At 43.9% G+C, this 23,307-nt stretch overlaps 1 protein-coding gene across 6 annotated transcripts in view; it reads left to right on the top strand.

Moving 5' to 3' along the window:
* The first annotated feature begins 260 nt into the window (after positions 1 to 260).
* The window catches only part of HIVEP1 (HIVEP zinc finger 1), a 134,413-nt gene continuing 111,366 nt past the window's right edge, over positions 261 to 23,307 (top strand). The window contains exons 1-4 of one of the 6 annotated variants that reach the window (XM_079147899.1): positions 261 to 731; positions 1,039 to 1,129; positions 8,170 to 8,315; positions 22,700 to 22,789. In XM_079147899.1, the coding sequence (XP_079004025.1) occupies positions 8,276 to 8,315; positions 22,700 to 22,789 (130 nt within the window). In that variant the 5' untranslated portion in view covers positions 261 to 731; positions 1,039 to 1,129; positions 8,170 to 8,275. Of the gene's footprint in view, positions 732 to 1,038; positions 1,130 to 1,505; positions 1,641 to 4,318; positions 4,679 to 5,007; positions 5,196 to 5,225; positions 5,427 to 8,169; positions 8,316 to 22,699; positions 22,790 to 23,307 lie in introns of those variants that run through there. The other 5 variants (XM_079147897.1, XM_079147898.1, XM_079147900.1 and 2 more) reach the window with 5 other exon arrangements.

Raw genomic sequence — 23,307 nt, forward strand, 5'->3', positions numbered from 1 at the left:
ACCACTACTGTTAGTACTACTACTCGTACAACCAAGACTGCAGTTTCTGTAACCAGCTTCCGCGTCTATCCTAAATCCATCAGTGGCAATAACTTTCCCTTAAAAGACCATTCTCAGTCCAGATGTCTTCAAAGGACTACCAACTGTTTGCAGTATCATGTCTTAATTCCTTCCAAATGATGACTGAAGCAGCTCTTCTCGGGTTGCCTGGTGCCTGCCCACTCTGTCTTTATAGCTCATTACTAGAGAATCTCCCTTCCCACTTGTGGGGACAGTCCAGGTGTAAGGCTCCCATCTGGGCATAATTATTAATAGCTTCCCTTTCACTCTCAAGTGGCCTGGTTTGGGTGGTTCTTCTTTCACATTTTGCTTGGACTTTCTGTTCTAGGTGGAAGAAATCACCACACACAGTTCACTTGTTCTCACCTTCAAGCTATTTCCCTCCCCTGGAATGCTGTCCTCATCACTGCCAAATCCGGAACTTGCCTTCAAAAATCCCACTGAGAACTCACCCTCAGGATGGAACTTTCTCTGCTATTCTTGCCCTCCGCACAACCAGAAACCTCTCAGCAATCATGTAAATAATGCTGTATAACTTTAATTGGCTCTGTTTATAAGCTTCTTCTTGTATCTTTTTTCCCTCCAGGTATTTTTCCGTGTGTTTACCAGTCTCCATTAATTTGTAAACTCCCAGCGGGCAAGGCTGGTGTTGCCATAAAAGGGATGTGCAGGTAAGGATGAATGGGAGTCAGTGCCAGCCTTATTCATTACTAACCTGTTTAAAAAGAGAGGGGGGGGGGGAAAGCATCTTTGGTTAGTGCTTTGTTAGTGATGGTCTAGAGCCTGCTAACCTAATATAAAAATATATCCAGCTTTTGCTATTGACCAGATAAGCAACATAAAATCAACAGTTACAAGCTCTCCATAATGTGAGTGGGAAGGTGTGTGGATATTTTGGCGCATGAGGGAATCTATGATGAATGCAAACCATGTTATTATAGCTTATACTCTTCAGGGGTATGTCTTTGTCTCTTTCAGGCTGCAGGACTATCTCAGGAAGCAAATAAAATTGACTTTCAAAACTGAGATCTAAAAACTGAACAAAGCTGCACCAAACATCCATTGTATGGTAAGTTTGTACTATGGAGGGAAACGAATCTAATTTAGGAGGCCTCCTAATGTGTGTCTAACATTAAAAAAAAAAAAAAAAAAAGCCACAGGACCCAACTCTCCAAGATCACTGATAGCTGGATAGTTCTTTCAGTCCAGGTTACAAAGGGAATCCTCTGCAAATGTTCTCCTCTCTGCAGGGGTTAGAAGTGGGGATCCTTTACCGTGACCACCTGCTACCCTCGCTCCTAACTAGCACATGAATTGCGGAATATCTGCACATTACTCTCTGCGCAAAGCCCAAGGTATAAACCCACGTAGGCGGTGCGCTAGATAACATCAAAGCCCCAGGCAGGGACCAGAAAGGGGGGGGGGGCAAAAGCAGCCAAGAGAACGAAGCGCCTCCCCCTAGCATTTCCTCTCACGCCCACTTCCAACCTAGGAGGCTTTTGGTTTCTGCTTTTGTTGTTTTTAAAATTAAAAGTTAAACCCAGGAAGCTTTGGATCAGACTTTTTGCGTTGCAGTTCGGGTAAGTTTTCCCCTCGGTTCTTTTGTCTGGCGCCTGGCTTGGGAAGAGCCTGGGCGTGGGACAGAGTTGGCAGAGCGTGCAGGGAAGGTTTTGTCGCCGGGTTGCCCAGAGGAGGAGGGGATTCGGCCGGTGGACGGGAAAGCCCAGCGCGCGCGGAGGGCGGAGGGCGGAGGGGAGGGACGGGCAGCGTGACCCGGCGGCCGGCGGGGAGGAACCTCCGGGATCTCCGCGTGGCGGTGGCGGTGGCTGTGGCGCTGCCTGGCCGCGCGCAGGGCGGAGGGCCGGGGCCGCGGGGCCGCGCCAGGGGGGAGCCCGAGCCGGGCGGGGCCGGGCGGCCGCGTGGGAACCGGGGCCCGGGCCGCGGCCCCGGGTTGGAGTTGTGCTTTCCCAAACCTACTCAGCGAGAGAAATTCGTGTAGGTCCTCGCAGTGACACTGACCTCCCTCCAACCCCACTGCCCGCAAGCCTCACATGCCAGTTGGGATGGAACCCGAGAGAAATTGGCCCCCGGGAACCTGCCTCCCCCACTTTGCAGATAATGGTCACCCACTCCCCCATTGTTCCAGGATTTTTGACATTTACATTTTTGACGTTTATCATTCATATTTATCTCCTGGCTCACCCCTCCCCTTCAGTTTATTTGATATATTTTGAGAGCCAATATTGAATTTGCCACTACACAAGCCAAAGCAAGCTACTTTATAACCTTGCTTATTTCCCTGCATTCTGGTTGGTATCCAGGAACTCAGAATTGTAGGCAAAGAATTTGCAGTTAGAAAATTCGAAAACTTACTGGGAATGCTCCCTCTTTATGTATTTCAAAGAAAAGTTGAATATTGGTTTGCTGCTCAAGAAAAAAAAATTGAAATGACAAAAATAATCGATTGTAATTCAAAATTGCATGCATATTTTGTTCAAAAGTTCGTAGCAACGCTAAATCCTAAATAGACATTGTGTTTGGAGTGTGTATTTCTGTTGTGTTCGACAACTATTGAGTAAATTATTCATGCAGTTAATATTTTTGACTTCTCCAATGACACAAACTCGACTTATTATTAATGGACCTAGATGATTAGCTATACTTTTACATTTAATTGCATATTTATTTTTTGATTCCTAAAGCCCATCTGGAGAGTTACTTGATGTACTTCTTGTGATTGCAATTCACTGGATAGCATTTCATTTTGTAAGAGGTGATTATATCATATTGAAAATTAAAAGGTGTAGGGTTAGTATAGACTAGCTGTCATTCTAAATTTGCAGTTGGATGATCTTTGCTCCTATAGCCGGCCAAATTTACTCTCTGGTAGGCATATTTTCCCCTTTGCATAACATTATTTTTGGCTCTAAATTTGCCATTACCGAGTATTCCATTTTTAATCATTCCCATTCTGGGGCTTTGAGAGCTTTTCTTAGTTAGCTCAAATGAGCTAGAGGTTGGATTTCCTCTGGGGAATTTTAGGGGCATGGGTCAGGAAAGACCCAGACATCTTTATGGAAGCCTAAGGGAACAAAAAAATTTCAAGTTTGCACAGCTGGCCAGCTGTTTTTAGTGGGTGTAGGATCGTTTACCATTTTTTTTCCCTTAAAAGGGGAAAACAGTTTGGTTTTATCAAAGAACCCTCTTTTCTTTTTCTTCTTTTTGCATCTAAATTTTTGCTTTACCTTATTCCTTCCAGGTTCGAGGTGCGGCGTTAAACCACGTTTGCCTGTTTTTTAAGGGGTACATGTAGAACTTGTGAGCCCCAAACTACTACGTTTTTAGGTCTAATCTCGAAAACTATTTTTCATACCCAGGTCCTGCCCCTCTTATTTCTCTTCCATAATTTCCACTCCTTGCTTCCTGTACTGCTTTCTAGCAGCCGGGGTCAAACTCTGGTTTGCAGTAATTACTCCCTCTTCCCCTTTCACTGCTCCCTCGCGACCCAAGAACTGGGTGGGCTATCCAGCCCCGCACCCCACTTCTGTCCCTGAGCTTCCCTCCCCTGTGCTAACTGTGCTAAGCTGTCAGGCGGGCAGGTAGGGGTTAATTGCGCTCGCAGCTTTGGCTCAGGGAAGCACCAGCGGGTTTGGAGCGGCCTCTGGAATAACCTTGGCTTTCCTCGCTCTTTTAATAGAACATCCGCCACCAAAAAGTGGTTTCAGTTCAGGGTTAATAATCTGTCCTCTTCTACCCTCCAAACCAACACCCCGCCCCCCTCTGGTTTTTTTAAGTTGTTTTTCAAAGTTAATGAGTTTCAAGTTTCACAATGATTTTCCCCTTCCCTCAACGCGTTGCTGAGGAAACCCCCTTGGGGTCCCCCCTCCCTCGTTCCTCCCCCTCCCCCAGTCGGCCCGGGCGAGGGGCGGGGCTGGGAGACCCCATGACGTCACCGGGCCGGCCCACATCCTGCTTTGGAAAGTAAAGAGACGGTAAAGAGAAACTACTGCCCCGCCCGTCCCCGCCCCTCTTCCCGGACCAACCGCCCCCAACTGCGCGACCCGGCCAGGCCTCCCCGGGCCGCGTGACCGGCTGGGCCCGCCCCTCCGCCCCCGCCCAGCGCGAGTCCCCATTGCAAGCGCGACCCCGGGCTCCCGCCCCTCGCGTCCCTAACCCCGCCCCTCCCCCTCGAGCCGCGCCTTCCGCGCCCCCCCTCAGTCCCTGCGGCGGCCGGGCGGGGCGGCCCGCGGGTGGGTGGCGGGGCAGGCGCGGTCCCGGGGCCGCCCCGCCGGGGAGACCCGGGGCACCGGCCCCACGCGAGCGCCGGCCCGGGCCCCCAGCCCGCCCCCCGGCCCGGGCGGAGCAGTCGGCCGCGCCCGCCCGGCGGGTGTTCCCCGCCCCTCCCCCGCGAAGCCCCCGCCTCGGGACGCCCCCTCCCCCGCCTGCGCCCGCGCGTCGCACCCCGCGGCCTCCCCGCCTCCGCCCCCGGGGATCCCCTGCCGCCCCGCCCACCCGCGGGAAAGCCTCGACCTTCGCCTCCTCCCCCGCGCCGCCGGCCCGCGCTCCTCCCGCCGTCCCTAAAGACGCCAAACGTGCCCTACTCTGCCCCGGGGGAGAGGTAAAGCCCGTGCCCGCCCGCCGCGCCCCGGGCCCCGCGGTCCGCCCGCCGCCCCGCCGCGGTGCGCGCCCCCGGCCCCGCCGCCCGGCCCGGCCGCCCCCTCCCCGCCGCCGCGATCATGCCGCGGCCCGGGGCGCCGGCGAGCGCCGCCGCCTCCCCCGCCCGGCGCCTGCGGCCCCCGCCGCGCGCCCCGCGCTCCCCCCCGCCCCCCGGCCCGCTCCCCTGTTTAATATTTCAGCGCCGGGTGGTGTGAGCGCCAGTCGCCGGCCTTTAGTGTGGCTGCAGCGGGGCGGCGGCGGCGGGGAAGGGGACGGAGCCGGGGACTGGGAGAGCAGCCGCAGCTGGAGGAGGTTCTGTTTGTGTTTGGGGTTGTCAAGTGAAGGAGGGATCCCAGGCGCCGCCGCCGCCGCCGCCGCGCGGGGGTCGCGGAGATTCCGAGCTGCGGCTGCCGCCATCAGCAGCGCAGTGCCAGGGCCGGCTGCAGCGGCCGCGGCTCGGCCGGGCGTCCTGGCAGCAGGTCGGCGCGGGCTCCGCGGCAGGGGCGCTGCAGCTGGGGGCGGCGGCGGGGGGCAGGACCACCTCCCCCGGCGGGCGGGGGGCGTGCGGGCGCGCGTGAGTGTGTGTATGTGCGTGTGTGTGCAACCGCCGACCTTGCAGAGGGGATGGCTGCGTGCGGGAGCCACTTGCCACTTCTGGGCGCCCTCATCGCGCGGGAGCAGCCTGAGCTGCGGTCCTGCGATCCCAGCAGGTACGGAGGGACCCAGCCTTCCAGCCGCAGACGCATTTTGCAAGAGGGTGGGGGGTGAGGGAGACCAGGCCTCGGCTTCCCAACCTCCCGGCTTTGTGGCTTTCTTTCCCTTTCGTTCTTTGCTCCAAGTGCCTGTTTACTCCCGGCCACCTGGGTAGTTTCTTTCCGGGTTGGAAGTGCGCGCCTGCAGCTGTTGGGCTGGGGGCGGCTGGTCGGGGCGCGGGTTGGCTCGAGCTCGCCTTGGGGTCGGGCTCGGGAAGGAGTTGCTGGCTGAAGATGGGAGGGGGCGGCGGCGGAGCTGGCGGCGAGGAGGAGTCTCAGGGCTGCCGCGCTCGCCTCTGCTTGTCCTCCTCCTCCTCCTCCTGCTCTCCGCATCCACTCCGGGCTCCTTCCTGAGCTGGCACTTCCATCCCCCCTCCTCCTGGCATGCGAAGCGCTTTGTTCAGTGCAGCGTTGCAGAGGGGTTTTCCCAGGCTCCGCCCTCCACATTCATTCATGTTTTTTCTCCTTGCAACTGTCTTTACGCTTTTTGATCGTGTCCTGTTTTTGCTCCATGTAGTATTTCTTTCTTCCCGGTAAAGGAACGGTTTATCACCCCTCCTAGTCGCTACACGCTGCTGTGCTTTGCAAATATCCATTCCCCTCAACACAAGGATTTAAACATGGGATGGACAGCTAGGGACAGTGGGAAGGCAGTGAACGGGGTAGCGGAAAGCCGTTACAGCTTGGAAATTTGCATATTTTACATTTATAGGATCACATGATTGGATTACAGAGTTCACGCTTTAAAACTTAGTAATATTGTGACCAGAGGCTTTCAGTTTTAACGAGAAACGGAGCTCAGCATTCCTACAATTTATTAGACTTCAATATATCTAAATTCTCTATTGAATCAGAACCTTCCTGAATCAGATAGTGGATGCTTCTTTAATGCTCAGAGTTGAGAAACCATATCTTTTGTAGCTCATTTAGCCCAGTGCTAAGTGAAATTCATAGTATTGGCCATCATATTTCACATTCTTCCTTGTGCAGTTAAAAATTGTATTTTTGTGCTATGCCGACATATAGCTGCATCAGAAGTAAAACATAGATCTTAATCGTACCCTACTTTTTCTTCTGTTTCATAGTTAAAATGAAACCATAAGATTCTAAAGTCTCATGCTCGGATACTAGACACATTCTTTGCCATACACACTTTCTTAAGGAAAATTAGTATTTCAGCATTTTTTGTGTGACAGGCAAAGCTATAGTGTTTAGTCCTTATAACAGGCTTCTAAGATGGATAATAGTTTCTAATTTTACAGTGAGAAATCTGATCTTCAGAGAGGTTAAGTACCTTGAACAAGGCCACACAGTATGGGGTTAAAAGCCTCCTTGAACCCAGTCTCCTTTGACATCAGCATACATAGTCATGACTTGCTGTGCCATGCATTCTCTTGAGGGAGAGGGGAACCTCTGCCAGTAGCTATTATCTCCACTAAGGAAATAGGCACTGAGAGTAACTGGGTCATATGGTGCCACGTTCCTAAGTTGCCGATCTTAGGTTACTTAACCTCTCCAAATCTTGGTTTTCTTCTCTATAAAATGGATAAATGATAATAGCTACCTTTTCAGTTATTGTTAGAATTAAATTAGGTAATGTATAGAAAACGCATAAGCACATGGTAGGTACTCAGTAGGATTTTTGTTTGTTTCTTATATAGCAACAGATGGGACCTCAGTTTTGAACAAAGCATTCCTGTTCCATTCTTGTGTGTTTGCTTAGTGAGTAAACATTGTTTCATGTTTAGTGCCAACCTATTAGGTTTTGCTTATCAGCTTTATTGCAGGAAGTTAAAACTAAATTTTTAACTCTGGATCCTTGGAAAAGAGTCTTGTGGAGGAGGAGACTGAGGTGGCTGATTTGGGAAGATATGTGGTTAGGTTTTAGATAATGACCATATAGGCATATTGTATTTCAAATCACTTTTTAAATATGTATAGATCAGGGCAGACCAGGTTATGCTGCAGTAACAAGTAACTCCAGAACCTCAGTGATTTAAAACAACAAGCGCTGTTTCTTCTTTGTGTTTCATGATAATTTTGGGTTAGTGTAATTTTGGGTCAGCTGTTGTCAGATTCACTGTCTGGAGCAGTGTTCTTCCTGGGTCAGAAGCGACAGAATGCTGTGGAGGATCTTGCTTTGGTAACTAAATGCTCTAGTCTGTGAAGCAGGTCTCTTCCACTCACAGGTCATTGGCTAGATTGATCACAGGTTCCAGCATAACACAGGGAGGCTGAAAGTGTCATCCTCCCATGATCTTAGAAGGGAGGAGTGATGTTGGGGAACAACCATTGTAGCAACTGCATATGTGAACTGAATTAATTCAAAAACAGAATGACCACGATGTGCTACCTGCCCTTAGGCGTGGACAGGTGGACTGCATACAGCATAACCTTCATAGCCTGATGCTCTCCTTCAGAAATTCACAAACTGAATTTCTTCACTCTTATCTGATAAGGGTACAGAGATCCCCCCCCACATTCTTATTTTTTTCCTACGTTCTTAATAAGACCCAGATATTGGCAGAATGACCTGACCTATGCTTTATTAAAAGTTAGTGAATATTGTTTTGCAGTGGTTCTTGGCTTGGTTACTTTTTCTGGAGTTAGGTTAATGCTGTGCTAGGACTTAACTTTTAAGTTTTCTTTACTTTGAAGGTGATAACACATGCTGCTTGTTTTATCTGCCTTTCTTTTTCAGCATGTGGATTAATTGATGTACATTGAGTTTATGGAGCCACCTTTTCGTGACCTGCTCTTCCTACAGTTTCTAAGAAGAAGAAGAAGGAGCTCTTGAATTCAAGAAGATGCCTCGAACCAAACAGATTCATCCTAGAAATCTAAGAGGTAAGACTCTGCATTAGTAGAAGTGAGACTTACAATAAGCCCTTTAAAGAGTATGTCTCTGGTAACCAGGAATGTCAGGTTGTTATATACTGATCCTGGTTTATCCAGCTGTTTCTTGTGTTCATTTGTCCTCAGGAGATATTTAATATCTGTTGAATGAATTAATAGAATTTGATGAAATTGCTGTGCATATCCATGTGTAGGTATTAAAGACTGAGTTCCTTAACAGGAATCACATTGGGATTGAGGAACTTGAAGTGATCACCATGAATTTTATGTTTTAATTTAAGTTCCTTCCCCATGCATCCTTAGGGATTTATTTCTGTACTACTCTACAAGTGAAGTTAACAAGATGAGAAGTGAAGAGAGTTGTAGTTGACATTTACCCAGGCCATTGTTCATGGAACTCAGAGCAAACCGACTTAATTTTCCACGAGGAAGCACTGGGTCAAAAATGTGTATATAGGGCTGGTTAGTCCACGGTACCAGAGAAAAAACAAAACCAACCAAAATAGAGTAACACATTTCATACAAAGACAGAAAAACGAGTGTTTTTCTCTTAAATTCAAGGAGATACTTTAATATTAGAAAAATAAGTATATTTGATCTGATTGTTTTTAAAGATTTGTATTTCAATGTGTCTTATCAATTGGAAATAGCTATTATCTTTTATATTTAATTTGAGCAGATAATAATGTACTTAATTTACTAAAGCAAAGAACTTGTTAAAGCAAATAATCCCAAACAGAATAAAATTTCTAATGAAATATAGTCATGTATCTCAATAGGGCTACATTCTGAGAAACGTGTCATTAGTTGATTTCATTGTTATAAAAATATCAGAGTACCAACTCAAACCTACTGCATACCCAGGCTGTAAGGTATAGCTGTTTCTCCAAGGCTACAAAAGTGCAGTGTGTTACTTTGTGAATACTGTATGCAGTTGAAGCACAATAGTAAGTATTTGTGTATCTGAAGGTAGAAAGGGTGGGTAAAAATACAGTATGAGACATAAAAAGTGGTCCCCCTGTCTTGGACACTTCCCAGGAGTGGAGTGTGTAGTACAGAAGGTGTTCTGAGGGAGTTGGTGTGAGCAGAGAGTGTGTGTGGAGGCTTGCATATCACTGGACACTGTGGGCTTCATAAACACCAGGCGAGGAGGCTGCACTGAATTCACACAAAGAATCCTCTCTTCAATAATACCTTTATTCAGGAACTAATTCCATGATACCTTACTATGAGGTATTATTTGGATACAGTTAATTTCTTGGCCTACTTGAGCCTAGGAACAGTGTGTGTTTCCTCCCTAAAAAAGTTCTAGAAGCAAGTTCTAATTGAGAATTATAAGTACCAGTGTTTAATGAGGTGAGGCTTTAGATAGAGAATATTAAGTATGGTATTTCAAAGTCCAACTTTAGAGTCATATAGAGAATGTTGAAAACTGTGTATTTGCTTGTCTTCCTCACTTAGAATCTGAAATAACTTTCATAGGGACTTCCTCTTACTGGGAGTTTCGCTTACTATGTCTTTATTTCTTTTTTACTCTACAAAGTCTTTAAGAAGTTTTAAGTATTTTGACTCATAATAACATTTAAAATACACATTGTATGGTTGTACAAAAGTATTTTTTCTTCATATCCTTATTGTGTAAGCCTTTTTCTATTATTAATTTTTTACTTCAAAATTTTTTTTGTTAATAGCTGAAGACAGGCAGTAGCGTGGGCCAACTTAGGGTGACAGTACTATCCCTGCTTCCCCTTTCTTGCTCACTCCAGGGAGGGAGGGTCTGCAGGGGCAATAACAGCAGTCACCTCTGTGCTAGCAGCGCTTTCTTCTGGAGCCTCTTGACACACCTGCCCAAGTCTATCTCATAGATACCTTTTTTTTTTTTTTAGTAAGTAGAGGGAAAAACTCTTTAGAATAACGACTTAAAGTATAGTGACTACATGAGCCAGTAGAAGTTGTTTATCATCAAGTCTCATGTGCTGAACATAATTGTGTTCTAACCAACATGGCTGGCCGGGCAGTAGTAGTAGTTCATGCCAGCGTTGCCACGGACCCGAGTGAGCTTTGTGCCGTGACCCGGTGAGGTGATAGGGGTTTTTCAGCTCCCTTGTCCTCTGATGTCACCCTGTCTGTTATGTGTTCTGTTGTTGACCGAAATGTCGTTATGTGGTGCGTGACTATTTTTCTTTACCATTACACAAAAGAATTCTCAAAACCCATTTGTGCAAGATAATAAATAAGTTAAAAATCAAATAGATTAATTGAAAATGTTCCTTGGAGAAATAATTCAACAAGTCACCAGGAAGTATTATTTGGAAGTGTAGTCAGTTTATTGGCCTACTTGAGTTTGGAAACAGTGTTTGTTTTCTGCCTAAAAATGTTCTAGAACCAAGTTCAAATTGAGAATTATAAGTACCAGTGTTTAATAAAGTGGGGTTTTGGATGGAGACTATTAAGTGTGGTATTTCAGAATGTGATTTCAGAGTCATATGGAAAATGTTCGAAAACTGAATGTGTATTTGTTTGCCTCCCTCACACAAAAACTTTAATAACTTTGCTAGTGATGTCCTCTTACTAAGGGTGCCAGCTGAGACGGCATTTGGAGCCCTGAGCCCAGCATTTACCGCTTCTGTCCAGAGAGGGTGCCCTGGCTTGGTGTGCACAGGGCAGCATGTGGGCTGACCACTGCCCTGAGCAGCAAGTGGGAGCCAAGTTGTTTCTTGGCCAAATTAATACAAACAGTCTGAGACTCACCATGGTTCAGCTTATGATTGCTCAACCTCACAATGGTGTGAAAGTGATGTCTATTCTGTAGAAACCATACTGCAGCCAGTGCAGTGGTATGCATGTATATAGTCCCAGGTACTTCTGAGGCTAGGCAGGAGGATCACTTGAGGACAGGAGTTTGTCCAGCCTGGAGAACTTAGTGAGACTTCCTCTCAGAACAAAAGAAGAAAAGGAAAATTCAAAGAAACCATCCTTTGAATTTGGATGTTCTCTCAGGCCAGTGATAGGCAGTTTGATCCTGTCAATATGCTGGGTCACCAGGGGAAACAACCAGTGCTCCACAGTGGGCTGTGTTGCCCCCCCACTGGGGTGGTCGCAGGGGAGGTGTATTAGGTGCATTTTCAGCTTGTGATATTTTCAATTTAGGATAGGATTAATGGGGCATGACCCTGTTACAGTAAGTGCAGAAGCATCTGTACCTGATTAATCTGAAACTATTATTCTTTAGGTCATAAACATTTGAACTATATTCTCTATAATATTCAAATGAGATTATATTTGAATAGGAAAACTTGCAACTTTTTGAAAATATAATATTTTTAGAGTTTTCACGGAGGATTTGATGTACATTAGATTCTGGCCCATCAGCAAGAATCTGGAAAGTTGCTGAACTTGGGCAGTTATAAATTCTCAGCCATTTAAAGAAATGTTGACGAAAAAGCACAAACAGGTAAACTGAAGCCAGGTTAGTGCATCCAAGAGAAGATGCTCTTCTGACTGCGCAGGGGGGCAGACTTCCTGGCGAGGAGGTATCTGAGCCACTCACTCACTCACTCCACGGGGCTTGGTGAGAGTGAAGCTCTGCTGCTGCGGGGGAAGGCTGAATAAGCAAGGGATGAAGGAGGAAGTACTCAACTGGAGCATCTTAAAATTTCTGCCAGACTCTGCCCCCGCGAAAAGTTGGGGTATAAAGCAAGCAGGGAAGTGTGAGCTGCTGACTGTCCACTTTCTAATGTGTCTTTTGTGTCTCAGTGACAGTTTGGCAAGTCAGGTTTTACCTTACCTGAAGTCTCCTGCTGGCTTGTAGCAGTCATGGCTCATACAATGAGATGTGAAGTGGGGGGAGAGTAAATCAGAAAACCAGACCAGGAGCCACAGGCCAGCTTGCTCAGAGTGCTGCTGTCCTCAACGTTGGGGGGTTTGTGAAGCCCATCACCTCCTTTTTGGTTTCCTTGGATCATAGTCCGTGAAGTATTTGTTTTGTTTAGTAATTAAGTCAGTGTTAAAAAAACCCATGCCTTAAAAAAAATTTCAGTTATATATTTATTATGTTTCCATGGCAGTTTTAACTCTCAGATACAAGCTTTCATTGATTTATTCTTGGTTCTTCAGCTGGGGTAGGTGTATTCCTGTGGATGTGCAAAGCCGCAAGATAACATAGTATTTTTTTAGAATGGGAATTTTACTTGTGGAAAACTGTTTACTTGTGTGTGCATGTGTATGCATGCACACATATATACATATTGAAGCATTAGACAACTATAAAATATTGGACCCTGGGATCTTTCATGCATGAGGATAAAATTTGGCATGGATTTTAAAATCTGGCACACACAGCGCATGTTGCCCTCAGGAGGCGGAGTTCACACATCTCTGCTCTTCGAGCTTTTTTTTTTTAATATATTTTTAGTCGTAGGTAGACACAATACCTTTATTTTATTTATTTATATGTGGTGCTGAGGATTGAACCCAGAGCCTCACGTGTACTAGGCAAGCGCTCTACCACTGGCCACAATCCCAGCACAAATATTACTTTTTTTTTTTTTTTTTTTTGTGGTGTTGGGGATTGAACCCAGGGCCTTGTGTGTCTGAGTTGTCCAGGGAGACTGCCCCGCTTGGCCTGCTTGTTCTCTCGTGTATCTGGTGAGTGGTGATTTGCCTTTCCAGGCACTCAGCATGCAGATCTAGCACTTCTGCGCTTTCCTTCTTCCCCATTTCCACCATGTTCTTACTCTGAAGGAGATTTGTTTGCTGAAGACTTCTCCTTTCCGAGTGCCCCATTCTCTTCTCCCTTTGTCAAAATCACCCGTCCCTCCACAGATGTACAGTAGGTCCCCATTGCGTGTGTCCACGTGTGCCTTGCTGTATTTGTGGAATTGTATTTTAATGATTCCTCACAGATCTCTGATCTTAGCTGAACTATAAATATGCCAGAAGAGACTATTTTGGTCATCTGTGCTCAACAGGGGAATATTTGGATGTGTTAGCTTTTAGCAAGATGATTTGTACTCATGAAATTTGTTTATGTTTTTAAACTTTGGGTAGGAAATGCTTCTGATGTTTAATAGTTTCTGATTTAAAAAAAGAAAAAAAAACTTGTGATAAAACAGAATTTTAATTGCCTGAGCAGATAAACCAAGAAGTTATTACTAACTTACGCTAAACATTAAATTTCACCATAGGATTCCTAGAGTTTATTCCTTTGGTACAGTTGATTAGAATGAAGGTCGAGTTTGGCCTCATCGTGTGGTTAGTCAGCTGTGTGGCCTTGGAGAAGACTGGAGTTTCCTCATCTGTAAAGCACAGATAGCGTGAAGATTAGAGAGCACGGCACCTACGTTCATCTTCAACAGAGCTGACACAGGAGACACTCAGTACAGAGAGTTGTTCTTCCTAAAAACTGGTTCATTTCAAACTCTTTGAGTTGCATGTGCTTCATAAATAGAGGAAACAGGCGTACCCATGCAAAACCTTTTACTGTATTTTATGCTCCACAAAGGAGGCAGTATCTGCTCAGCCTTGATTACTGACATTCTTATCCCGACTGTTCCAGGCTGGGGATCTGGAAGAGAGAGGTCAGTGTAGAAAATAATTTTGGAAGGAAAATTCTTAGTAAGTGTGCCACCTCCTCTATTTTTCCACTTAAATTCATTCAAATCTTGCCTTGTTTTTTGTCAGTGTTAAATGAGGTTAGGTGGAATATTTGTTTCCATCTAGCTCTCAGGACACTGCTTCTGAGGGCTTTGGTTACGTTGAACTATTGTACAATACCTTGACATCACAGATCATCTCTGTGTGGTCCCATCTCTGTGTTCCCTGCTCTGCCCCGTGAGACAGGAGAATCCCAACCTGGTTTTCAGTTTTAATCTAAGATGAATGTTTTAATTTGCTGTCAATGTGTGGGCCTGCTTTGGTGGTGGTTTTATAAAATCTTCTACCACAAACACTATCTCCTATGTTTACTTGTTAATGTAGGGATTATCCTGTTGAGCTTATGAATAGAATAGTTTTAATATTGATGATTTTCATGTGGAATTCTAGCTGTTAGTATGTTGTTCTTCACATTTGAATATTAGGTTGGTAGTTCCATGCCGACAATCAAATCTTGTAGGAAAACAACCTCATAGCTTATTTAAAAAGAAAGGAAATTCTGTGTGTGACTGTGGATAGAAAGGAAAAAAGTAACAGCTTAAAAACCGTCTTTGCTGATGTAGGTGAAAAAGCCACCGCGATGGTATTAGGAGCTGTTGTGTAAATAGCTGACATGATAGAGTTGGACTAGGATAAAAATATGAGAATAGATTTAATATAGCAACACCTTTCTGTAGGTAATTATTTTCCATCTCATGTTGAGAATTTAGTTGATGCTATTTGAATGATTATTAACATTAGCCAAATGCTTTTCTTGAAAGCAAATATAAAATGTAATAATATGATTAACCAGAGTAATGATTTTATTTTAGAACATCTTTGTACAAAATATGTTCTGATGAGGTATAATTTTAGCTTACTGGAGAATAGAAAAATACATAATGTGCATAAAAATCTCCTATCATATACAAACATTTTTAAGCTCCACATTTAGAATGCAGTAATTCAAACAAGTCTGGCTAATGTTGGTTCTTGTGTTATGTAGAAAGATATTTTATGAATAAATTAAGACCTTTACTTTCATTCACGTATTTAATTCTTTTAAAGCATTTTTGCAGTATTCTGCATATTAATTAATATAATTTTTGCATATTAATAATTTGCAAATTACAAAAGGTGCCACAATATTACTGTTAGCTATTGTTCACTAAGCACAAAAACTTTAAAACCAAATAGGGTTCTTTATTCTCAATGTTCAAATCATTCTTTTAGAAAGCTCTTTTTTAAAAAAGTATTTCTTCAATGTTGATAGACCTTTATTTTATTTATTTATTTGTATTTAGTGCTGAGAATCGAACCCATTACTTCACACATGCTAGGCAAGGGCTCTACCACTGAGCCACAATCCCAGCCCCAGAAAGAAGGTCTTTTTGACCATTAGGCTTTAATCTTTCATGATTGTATCGGTTTTGTCTTTCTCGCTCTCTCTCTCTTTTTTTTTACAACTTTAAAAAGTTTTGAGAAATTCTTAGACATTTTCTACTATGAATTTCACTCTGGGCAGTTTTCTAAGACTGCCACTATGTAGAAGTCTTCAAAAAATATAAAGTGATCATAAAATAGCTGGCTACTGTTTAACTAAAATTACCATGTAATTAACTTAGACATTCCTCCGCGCGCAGTGGAACAGTGGTAGTCGAAGCCTTACCACCGTTCCACTTTGTGTAATTGGTACAAAACCTGGTTTTTCTGGTGCTTCAGTGTTTCTGCGTGTCCAGATGATTAGAGTATGCATTCAGCCAAACATGCTAATTGTTTTGAAGTGTGCTTGCAGGTGCTTATCTTCCAACCCTTTCAGATTTGCCAGTGAAGGAAAAAGATAAGATTAACACATCAGTACTTTGCAGTTACAGTATCCAAACGAAAGTGGGTTCAGCATCCAGTCAGGGCGGTGTGTGACAGTGTGCAGTGAGTAAGAAAGAAAACGAAGTGAACGGATGCACCCGGGCCGGGAAGCTGGTGACCTGTGCCTGGCGGAAACCTCGTAGTTCAACCGCCTCACTTTACAGGTGAGAAGTAAACTGCTTTAGAGAGGAATTTAAGTGAGTTGACTTTGAGCATATCATTTGTGTCTTGTTAAGATGAAATTTGTGGAGTGTTCTTTCCAGTTTTACTTTTGTTTTCTTTAAGACAGAGTCTGAAATTTCAGTTGTTAGATGAGATACTTAGATGTCTCCCTGTTGCCCAGGCTGTTCTTGAATCCTGGGGGCTCAAGCCATCCTTCTGTGTTAGCCTCTCAAGTAGCTGGACTGCACGCACATGCCACTGTGCCTGGCTCTAGTTTTTAAAAATCATGTTGCTCCTCATATTTGTGTTTTGTTGTAGGCTGGTGGCAAGTGGGAGGCTGCCCTGTATGGTTTTTGTATGATGCTGAAAAGAGCTGCTTTCTGCCAGTCTTGTGTACTAGGCGCCACTCAGAGTGCTTTTTGTGCTTGCTCATTTCACCCCCATTTCACACACATGAAATAGTCTGTGCTTGAAAGATGTGAGAGTGAAGAACAGAGATTGCGGTCAGCCCAGGGTTGCATGGCTGGAGTCTCCGCCTCCAGCACCTCTGCTCTGACCCTCATGCTTACCCTTGCCATGGTGACAGCAGGGAGCTGGTTCCTGATCAGCGAGGGCTGCTAAATGCTCTCTAATTATCAAATAAAGTTTAATTAAGCATAACTTGTGGAGCTGAGGGGACTCATGAGGTCAGAGTTATAATGATTTTTTTTTTTTTTCCTTTTAAGTCTTTGGTTGTTGAAAGTCCATTGGGAGTTGTGTTTGTATACATTAGTCCAAGTTGGATTTGCTATCACAAATGAGAATTTCCAAGCTCTTCAAAAGACTGGTTGGTCCATTAAATACCCTTACTTACAGGATCTGCTTGTTGTATGTAGTGGAAAGTAGAAATGTTGTACTTAAAAATGAAGAACAGCAACACTTAAGTGAGAGTCTTGGCTTAACATTTGAAATTTCTGATGTGAAGTGTTAGTATTTTTGGGAAAACCAATGTGAAAACATTAACATCTTAAGCAGAGTGTAGAATATAACATTCTATAGTTTGTCCTTGTAACATGTACAGTAGAATGTAGAAGAAGTCTACTATTTTCAATGTTTGTGTCCTCTTCCATTTTGCAGGTATAGATGAAGGGCAGAAGAACAAGTACTTTTAGAGGATCAGAGTAATTCCATTTTAATTCTAGGAACAGTGACACTGCTGGTAGACTATGCTGAGAAATAAAACCCAATACCTGCTTTTTTAATGTAGTATGTCTCCAAACATAGAAAAAAGGTTTAAGAGCAGTGTAATGCAACAAATGACTTCAGATTAACATGGTACATGCAGCACATGATTCCCAAAGGAAAACAGGAAGAAAGCAATGTCAGTGGGATCAACCAACAGGGAAAAATACTTCTTGGAGGGCATCATTTTTTTCTCATGAAAACCCAAATGAGAAAGAGTATAGATCTGGGTTTGAAAGATAGGAGAGATTGACAGAGAAATACATTGTTTTGAGACTGGTAGAAGAAAGAATGGGAGAAGGTTGAAATCGTATAGAAGTGATTGTTGATTGTCGGTCTCGTTTGCTTGGTTAGAGTGGGTTTTTCAGTGAACTTGAACTTTTTTTGTGGGGGAGGGTTACTGGGGATTGAACTAAGGGGCACTTGGCCACTGAGCCACATCCCCAGCCCTGTTTGTATTTTATTTAGAGATGGGGTCTCACTGAGTTGCCTAGTGCCTCGCTGTTGCTGCGGCTGGCTTTGAACTCGAGATCCTTCTGCCTCAGGCTCCCAGGCCACTGGGTGTGCACCACCTTGCCCAGCAAACTTGAACTTTTAAGGACCAAAAGGGAAAGAGAACACCTTAGATTTGATATGTGAATAACTTCTCAGATTGTTTATGGAAATGATAAAATTACCAAGTTAAGTTTTTTAATACCACCAGGTGGGTGATAACTATTTAAAGAAAATATATCAGAGTCTGTGCTCTGTCTTATGGTATGCTTTAAAATTAAAAAGCAGCCTCCACACAGGGCCAAAGTATTTGTTGATATTCAGGGAAGGGTGGCAGTTAAAAGAGTGATTTTTTTTCCCCTAGTTCATAAGATCATCATGCATATGAAGAAGCCAGCAAAAGAGCAATATGTCAAAACTTTAAGTGAGTTTTTTCTTTGTGAACAAGACAGGGTAGTGGGGGTGAATGTTGATCTGTAATTTACTTTTCAGTTTTAAAAAGCTGTTATTCTAGGGCAGGGGTCAGCAAACTGCAGCTCATTGGTCAAATCCAGTCTCCACCTGTTTCCCTAAGTAAGGTTTACTGCAACATACCCATGTCCTTTTGGTGACTTAGTGTAATGGCTGTTTTCATGCACCAGCAACAAGAGTTGAGTAGTTGCCTGGGGCTCACAGATCCTAAAATATCTACTCTTCAAAACAGAAACTTGATTTAACTTATAAACCCCTTTATATTTGGAAATAAATAGGAATGTCACATCTTTCTGTAGAGGAGTGAAACTTGGGGGTCCTGTGGCTACTGTTTTAGTAGGGGCAAGTCTGCCCACTGCTCAGCATGACAAAAGGGAGTCACAGTGCCTATGTCCAGGAAGAAGTCCCTCTAGTGGCAGTTCTACAGCCAAGGGAGGAGGGCATCTTGGAGGAGCTAGTTGGCAGTAAGTTTGTTCTTGATATGCTCTTTTATGGAAAGATAACCTTTTCCCATGACAGCAGTTTCCTTACTGCCTCAGTCATGCTACTGTAGAGTGTATTTTTTGGAACTTTATTAAGACTTAAGTGTGTTCATTAATGTTCATCCAGTGTAAGTGTGCAATTCAGTGATACTTAGTAAATGAACAGAGTTAGGCAAGCTCACCAGCTGTGGTTGTGGAATGTGTCTGCTCCCCAGATTTTCCTGGGTGCGTGGGTTTGCGGTCAATCAGCCTGGCCCTGCCCCAGGGAACTGCTGGTTTGCTTTCTGACATTTCTGGACTTTGAATAAGTCACATGGATTGGTATGTAGATTTTACATTTAGCTTCTTTCATTTAGCATCGTGTATGTTGCAGTTCATCTACATTGTAGCATGAGTCAGGACTTCTGTTACCTTTATTGCTAGGTAACTTTCTTTCATGCTTCATGAGACTACCACATTTCGTCTGTCAGTTCAGCAGTGGGTGGACATCTGTCTGCATTTGGCTGATCTGGGTCATGTTGCTGGAAGCAGTCCCGTTCAAGGTTCAGTGAGGTGGGCTGTTTTCAGGTCTCACATGGTAGTTAACATTCTACCTGATATAAAATAGAGATTCTGGCTGCTTTAAGGGTATTGTTGGACCTGAGTTTTCCTGTCCTTTTTCTTTGAACTTTTGGCTTACACGGACCACATGTATGTACATGCCTCTGTGGACACCTTGCTGTTGGGGTTGTCATTCCTGTGGTGCCTAGGAGTCATTCCTTGGGTGGCCCTGTTCCACCAGGTTCATGTGATTGCTCTTGGTTTCTGTCTTCTGTTTTGCTGTTTCTTTTTTATTTACTTCAGACTTTTGTTCCTTTCTTCCACCTGCATTGTGTATTTTATATGTTCAGTATTTTTTGGTGAACCTTTTTTTTTTTTTTTGGTGTACTCTACTTTTGAATAGTTTACTAGTGAGTGCTCTGGAAATTGAGATGTGCATCTTAATGAACCCCTGTCTGTGAGAATGGTACCAACTGATCTCTGGCAAAGTGCAGGAATTGGCTCCAGATCTCCTTTTCTTCCCCCTTTTTTATGCTGTGCTTGATCCCTATGTGCTGTAAAGCCAACTATGTAGTGTTAAATTCCTGTTTTATGCAATCTTATTTTTAAGAGTTTGAAAGAGGGCATAAGAAAAAATGTTATTAACTACCTGCATATTGATTAGAGCCTTAACTAACTATATATTGATTATTCTGGGCATCCTTTACTTCTTCCTGTGAATTCAGGTGTCATCTCGTGTCACTCCTTTCAGCCTGAAGAGGATTTCTCATGGCATTTCTTGTAAGGTAGGTCTCTGGCCACAAAGTTTCTTTTTAAAAATTTGAGGAAAGTCTTTATTTCTCCTTCAGTTTTGAAGAATTCTGGGTTCATTGGTGGTGGTTTTCCCTCTGCACTCTGAACATTCCACTGTCCTCTGGCCTCTATCGTTTCCAATGAGAGGTTAGCTGTTTGCTGTGTTTCCCCCATGCCACCCTCACCCCTGGTGTGTTATGAATGTAGTTTGCATGGCACTCTTACGTTTCTTTTTTTCTTTCAGCAGTTTGAGTGTAATGCATTTAGATCTCATTGTGCCTATCCTAGTTGGAATTCTGTTGAACTTTATGGCTATCCAGAGTATTGCTTTTATTTTTATTATATTTGGGTATTTTGGAACATTTTTGCTTTGAATATTCTTTCCTCCCCTGTTCCCACTCCTCATATCCACAGGTGTCAGAGGGGCATTGATTTCAGGACCCTTGCCTCCGCTGCCCAAGTCTGCAGATGCTCAGGTCACCTCTTCATTCTCCTGTATGCTTTTAACCGTCTCTTATTTAGAATAGGTAATACAAAGCAATCGCCGAGTAAATAATTGCCACGCTGATTATTTCGGGAATAATGACAAGAACTGAAGTCTGCATGGTTTCAGTATAGACGCAGCTTTTGAAAAGAACATTTTGTGTATGCACTTGGTTGACTCCACAACCACAGAGAGCAGACTCTTGGTGTATTGGGTGTTTCCTGGGTCCCACTGAGGCCTCTTATGCTTATTTTTTCTTTCTGTTCCTCATATTGGAAAATTTCCATGGAGCCATCCTCATGTGGACTGATTCTTGCACCAGCTTAAATTTGTTGTTGAGATCCTCCACTAGATTTTTTCTTTCATTTATTATATTTTTCATTTCTAGAACCATTTCCTTTGTTTTTCATTTTTGATTTCCATCTTTTTTGAGATTGTTGTTATAATCATACTTTAATAATTTTGAGCATGTTCTCATTTTTTAACATGTATAATCATATTATAGGTACTTTGAAGTTTATTATGATTTAACCTAGAGACGATTTTTGTTGTCTGCTTTTGCCCCTGAGTATAAGTCACACTTTCTTGCTTCTCTTCAGGTTTCCAATATGTTTGTTAAATGTCCTACATTTTAGAGAGAGGATTGTAGCAATTTCTGATTCTTATTCCCTGGTGAGTTGTTACATTTGTTGTTTTGTAACTGGTCTGGACCAAATTTGTGCAGGCTGTTTTTCCCATCTAGTATGGCTGCTGGCATCTGCTCAAGATTGTCTCCCTGGTTTTCTTGTTCTGGAGGGTCACCCTGTGGGGCTTTGTGTTCTGTGGGGGATTGTTCAGAGGTTGAGAGTAAGGGATGCTTTGCTCTCCACTGCTCTGAATTCAGGCCGTTCTGAGGTCCCTCTGGCTTTTGCTTTCAGCCACACACCCTCGCATAGTCTTTGTACGTGTCCGTGGTGCTCTGTCAGCAAGAAATGTGCAGGTGGCTAGAGCCTGTTCTGGTGCCACCACGCAGGTCTAGAGTCTGCGGTCGGCCTGGCTGTCTGTAGCTTCTCAAGCTCCTGCTGGTGAGCATGCTGTCCTGGTTGTCCTGAGCAGGAGCTCCACCTCCGCGGACAGAGCCCTGTCTGTCCCAGCTCTCCTGCTGTTGGAGTTCTCACTTAACTGGCCACGGGCCTGGCCTGACGGTGGCAGTGGAGTTGTTGGCTCACACCTGTGCCTGTGGGTTGAACTGTAGTACGACTGAGCTTGGAGGAGGGCACAGGACAGCCTCAGCCACAGAAAGCACCATAGCTCCTACTGTGCGGCTGTGGTAGTCCGTGAAGAAGTGCTCTCATTTTGTGATGGGCTGGGGTTGATTTCCAGGGTGTGGAAAGTGGTGGGGTTGACGGTTTCATCTGGCTTTGTAGTTGAGTGTTCGGGAAGGTGTTTTTGTGTCCTCTCTCCTTTGCCCTTGCGGTACTTCCTGTGAATGAGTACCAAGTGTACCCTGTGCCGGGCCCTGAGTTCTTCAGATTGCACAGTGTATTTTAATAAACTCCTTACCAAAGTGTGCTTGTGGAGACGCATCAAGTTGGCAGAAAATCTACATGCTCTTTGAAAGATACAAATAATTTGATGACTGTGCTTTTAAGATACCATTACAGGCATTATTTATATTTAAAACCTATACTGCTGATGCAGATAGTAGCCTATTGGGACGTGTGTGTGTGTGTGTGTGTGTGTGTGTGTGTGTGTGTGTAAAAATACGTTTAAAAAAAAAAAAAAAAGCAGAGTTCAGACTCTAGGGTTGAGATCGAATCCTCTATGACTTGCTAGGTCTGTGGCCAAAAGAACGTTACTTAATCTCTCTGAATGTGTTTTCTCACCTTAAAATGGGGATAATACCAACCTTAGGGGTTATTTTGAAGATTAAATATATAATATTGATGAAACATCTGGCACGTAGTAGGTACATGATTCCTTGGTGTCTGCAAGAGATTGGTTTGAGGACCCTTGCAGATGCAAAAATTCATGAACCTTCAAGTCCCTTATATGTAACCTGCTCAAATCCTCCAAGGTACTTTATATCACCTCTAGGTGATGTAATAGCTAATGCAGTATGAATGCTATGTGAAAGATTGTCACACTGCATTTTTTAGGGAATAACAAGAAAAAAAAGTCCATACATGTTCCATACGGATGCAGTTTTTTTAAAAATAACATTCTCAATCTGTGGTTGGTTGTATCTGCAGGTATGGAACCCATGGACATAGAGGGCCAACTGCATGCTGTAGGTGATAATATACCCACTCAACAGTTTTGTGATTGGAGATCAGTTTTAGGTAATGTTTTTACCATCAGACTTAGCTGCTCCTTGCTTTACTTAGCTTCACTTCATAAGTTTTCTCCTTTTTTTAAATAGACTTTTTTGGGGGGCTATACTGGGTATTGTACCTAGGGCCTTGCACATGGTAGGCAAGTGCTCTCCTACTGAGTTACATCCTCAACTGTTTATATTTTATTTTGAAACAGTCTCCAAAAGTTCTCTAGGAGAACTTGCGATTCTTCCGCCTCAGCCTTCTGAGTAGGGAGGACTGCAGGCCTGTGCCACCATGTCCTGCAGTTCTGGTATTTTATACAGTAATTGAAACATACAATGTATTTTTATAAATATAAACTTTACACAGAATATATTTTGGTCCAGTACTCTTTCCAGACATCCAAATGTTCCCAGTACTTTATAGTGAGTTCTTTTCCAAAGTCTGTAAATTTTATGTGCATATATAAGTGACAATGAAACTTTTTACTATTGCTCCATGGTGAATGAACTCATATAACGATTGTCCTGTGGGGAGGTCTG

This window comes from Sciurus vulgaris (genome assembly GCF_902686455.1).
Source record: "Sciurus vulgaris genome assembly, chromosome: 7".
Taxonomy (NCBI): Eukaryota; Metazoa; Chordata; class Mammalia; order Rodentia; family Sciuridae; genus Sciurus; species Sciurus vulgaris.